The sequence below is a fragment of the Nannospalax galili genome, unplaced genomic scaffold (assembly GCF_000622305.1).
Source record: "Nannospalax galili isolate Female #2095 unplaced genomic scaffold, S.galili_v1.0 scaffold881, whole genome shotgun sequence".
NCBI lineage: Eukaryota > Metazoa > Chordata > Mammalia > Rodentia > Spalacidae > Nannospalax > Nannospalax galili.
Genome location: NW_008344709.1, coordinates 630147 through 634398, shown reverse-complemented (window position 1 = coordinate 634398; position 4252 = coordinate 630147). Strand labels below are relative to the sequence as shown.

The following is a 4252-nucleotide window of genomic DNA, read 5'->3' as shown; positions in this document are numbered from 1 at the left end:
CTCATCTCTTCACTGTATCTATAAGCAAATTTCTCCTTTTTATGGTTTTTCTCAGGGCAATTAAAACATCTTTATTTCTCAAGCTGTAAATTAAGGGGTTCAACATGGGCACTACAATGGTATAAAAGATTGAAGATATTTTTCCCTGATTGATGGACACAGCTGAGGAAGGCTTTAGATACATAAATCCACATGAGCCAAAGAATAGAGAAACAGCTATTATGTGGGAACTGCAGGTGCTGAAGGCTTTGGACCTGCCCTCAGTGGACCTTATTTGGAGGATGCTTGAGAGGATGAATCCATAAGAAGTAAAGATGATGACACTGGGCAAAATGATGTCTTTTCCCCCAACTATGAAAATCTCTATCTCATTGACATAGGTACTAGTGCATGAGAGCTGGAACAGAGGGAGAGGATCACAGAAATAGTGGTTAATGGTGTTTGTATCACAGAAGGTCAGTCTCAGCATGCATCCAGTATGGATCATGGCATCAAAAAATCCCATCAAATATGAACCAAGTATAAGAGATGAACACACCTTAGTGGACATGGTAATGTTATACAAGAGTGGGTTGCAGATGGCAACATAGCGATCATAGGCCATTGACATCAGTACATAACATTCAGAAATTATATAAAAACAAAAGAAGAAGAGTTGAGTCATACATCCCACATAAGAAATGATATTCTTCTTTAGTATAAAGTTCATCATCATTTTGGGCGTAATCACAGAAGAATAACAGAGATCTACAAAGGATAAATTAAAGAGGAAAAAGTACATGGGGGTGTGCAGATGAGAATTGAGCACAATTAAAATCATCAGCACCAAATTTCCCAGAACAGTGATAAAATACATGAAAAGAAAGAGTAAGAAAAGGGGTATTTGGAGATCAGGCTCATCTGTCAATCCCAAGAGAATGAATTCAGTTAAGATAGAAGTGTTGACCAGAGCCATTCTTCTAAAAGAGAATCTGTGAATAGAAAATAAAAAAGTAAAATTGGAGGAAAACATAAAATTGTTAAAAATATCTTTTCTCACAAATGTGAGGTATATGTTGAAAATGTCTGAAAATGAAACAAGAAATCAGCATACCAACTGCTATAATGGGGGTCTATGCCTACATTCATAGCATATGAGAGGTAGAGGCAGGAAGATCAATGTTCAAGGCCATCCTAGGCTATGTAGTGAGTTTGAGTCCACCCTCTACTAAAAGAATCTCTTCAAAATACAATCAAGCAATCAAAGAATCAATCATTCAGGCTGTATCATAGTTTTTCACGTCATTTACCTCATATCAGAGTTAAAAACCTAAGCATAGCAGATTGTTGCTAATTTTACCAACAAAGCTGAGCCTAGTGCTCTACTGTGATATCATAATATCTAGAAGGTTTAAGAGAGAAGGGTGAAGTAGAATGGGCCAGGATAGAGTTGCCTTTATCTCGTGGTTTGAAACACTGACTCAAATCATAGCAGCCATTAACATATTACCCAGAGAAGCTATGATAACCTGAAAGAGATCCTGGAGTTCAGGTCTCTTGATGTTCCCTCATAGAAAAAGTGGTGGGAATGACATCTGATCCTCAGGAGAGAGTCCAACTATTCTTTCTGTGCTAACCTCCCAGCTGCATGTACTTTTGCTCCCATTTCTCATGGTTTCCTGAGGCAGTAGAGTTAATAGTGTCCGGAAGGTTAACTAAATGGGAGCTCTCCTGTGCAGCTTTAGGGAGGTCATCGCCATTGCTGGCATAATATTTTCACTGAAATAGTTGTGCTTTTGTCACACTTATAACAGCTCTCATTCATGTAAGTAAGCCTAATAAACTCATTTATTTTTCAATTTCAACTTGGGCAGAATCATTTCTTTGATACAGTTTTGGTGTCCTGTGTGGTACAGATAGACTTTTCCTCACATCTTCCTTGAAAAGTTCACACAATGCTCACTTCACTATCTTCATGGCTTCAACACTATAATAGAGGAATTAACTCTAGAAGCCTGATCCTGGAAACTCACTGAGTTTGGACGAAGTGGACGTGAAACTGTGAACACTGTTTCTAGGAAGGTCATGGTACTGCTTGTGACACAAAACCCCGTAAATGTAGGAAAGTTTTGGTGCATGTCCATGGAGTAGAAAATTTCTTACGGTGACTTTGAAAGCAGACTGTTCATATAGAACATTCTTTCTTCACCTTCAAGAAGCTACTTCTAGAAAATTCACTGAGCTTTCCGGATTTTTCAAAATGGAATGAAAATGGCACATTTTCTTAACACATTTACTTCACCTCAATGTAAAGCTACTATAAAAACGTAAAAGATCAAGACTTTCAGGGAGAAAGGTTCTCTTCTATCGTCTGTATGTGCAGGCTTAAGGAGTTGTATTCACATAAAGGTTGTACATTTCTGGAGTCAGTGATCAAGACAATCAAGATGATGCTGACCAAAGTTTAAAACTTTTCAGTTATGCAACATGATTTGGATCTAGATGTCTAATGATCAAGAATTTAAAAATGGTTAATAACATGGTATTATACACTTCGAACCTACTAAAAGTACATATTTTAAAATACTTCTTTTTCAATGTATGCACACAAAAGCATGCCTATATAAAAGGGAAGTATTTTGAATTATTTTAATTGCTGAATATTTTGAACAAAATTTCAAGTTCTACACACAACATATACCATCTTAAATGTTAGTAGCACATCAATAAAACTGTTAAGTAAAAAGCAAGACACCAAAAGCTGAAAAATATTAGTATAAATACATAGAAAACTTACCTTAGGAGAGAAACTTTGCTGTTTCCTTATTATTATAAATCATCTGTCATTCTTGAAGGGCAATATTAAGTTATGAGGCTTTGGTTCCTATGATCCTATGAGGTTACAGGATCAAATTAATTTCTCATGCCCCAGAATATTTTTATGAACTATCAGTCATACTACACAATATAGTTCTTGATATAAAAAGAATTATAGGAAATACAAATGATCTTTCTTATCACACTTGTTGGTAAGACCTTTACAATTTCACGTGTTTAAAAATATATTCACCTTTTATTAGAGAAAGATAGAATCTTATTTACTGTCTTCCTTGGGAAGCAATGGTAAATATGAAAAGAAGAAGAAGCAATTGCATTTATATACTGGGCCATGGTGTGCCTTTAATTCCTTAGTTACTCAGCATTATAGTCAGCAATGTCCTCATCAGAGACTGTACATTCTCCAGGCTCGGGCCAATAGGGAACTCCAATCTCCCTATGACCTTTGTCTCTTAAGGGAAACTGATTGTTGCATTCTATTCTCTCCCACAACTTTAAATGTAATATTTCAGATGCTAACTCCATGGCTCTTAATTACTTTATCAAAGTTTTTGCTAAGGAATGCAGTATCACATTCCAGATGCTATTTCCCTGAGATTTATCCAAAATTTCTCTTTTATTAGTATTTTCATATTATTATTGACTGTGCCTCACATATGCCAGGCAAGCATTCTGGCCCTGGGTATGTTCCAAGACATCCAAAGTCATTTCATTAGTTTTATATCCTTTCTGAAATTTTTAGTGGTTACTATACATTACATACTCTGTACCCCTTTTAGTTGCTGAGTTTGTAATTAGTAAAGAGAGGAGCAATTTTTGCATTTGTCATAGAAAGGAATGGGAGGACTGTTTGAATTCTCACCTACACTTCTTTACTATAACTATTTGGTCAAGCTTTTAATTTCACCGTGATTCAGGTTCCTCTTTGGAAATAGGAAAAGTGTATTAGGGTTCTCTAAAGAACCAATACTAATTGATTATACAGGTATTTACATTTTATAGAAAAATAATTTATTAAATGAGATTGCATTAAAATAGTAACAATGGTTGTCTTAAATCAGAAATGTCGAAAACCTGGTATTTGTTTGGCCCTTTGAGGCTGATTTGCTCAGAATTAAGAATATACACAGAGGTTGTCTCACAAAGGAGAGGCTAAGAACCTGGTCGTTGCTCAGTCCTTGAGACTGAGTGCCTCAACAGTCCTAATCTGGAGTGTAAAACCTGGAGGGTTCCTGAAGAACTGCTCGTCCTTAGTCAACAACTGTTGCTTGGAAATATTGGTTCTGATATCAAAGAAGGAGTCACTGGCAGCAGAAATAGAGTAAATTAAATTAAGTAGGTTACCAGAGTGAGGACCAAGCAACCAAAAGGCAAATAACCTTTAAGACCCATCTCAGACCTGGGTTGCTAGCAAAAGGTGCCACCCATATCTGAG

At 36.2% G+C, this 4252-nt stretch overlaps 1 protein-coding gene across 1 annotated transcript; it reads right to left on the bottom strand.

Moving 5' to 3' along the window:
• Window position 1: 1 nt before the first annotated feature.
• Window positions 2–958, bottom strand: LOC103740396 (olfactory receptor 8B3-like). The gene has a single exon (XM_008840973.2). The coding sequence runs from the start codon at window positions 953–955 to the stop codon at window positions 2–4; it is 954 nt and encodes a 317-aa protein (XP_008839195.1). The 5' UTR covers window positions 956–958.
• Window positions 959–4252: the final 3294 nt, after the last annotated feature.

Excerpts from the sequence above, each read along its gene's own strand:
- LOC103740396 (XM_008840973.2), bottom strand. The coding sequence starts at position 955 with ATGGCTCTGGTCAACACTTCTATCTTAACTGAATTCATTCTCTTGGGA.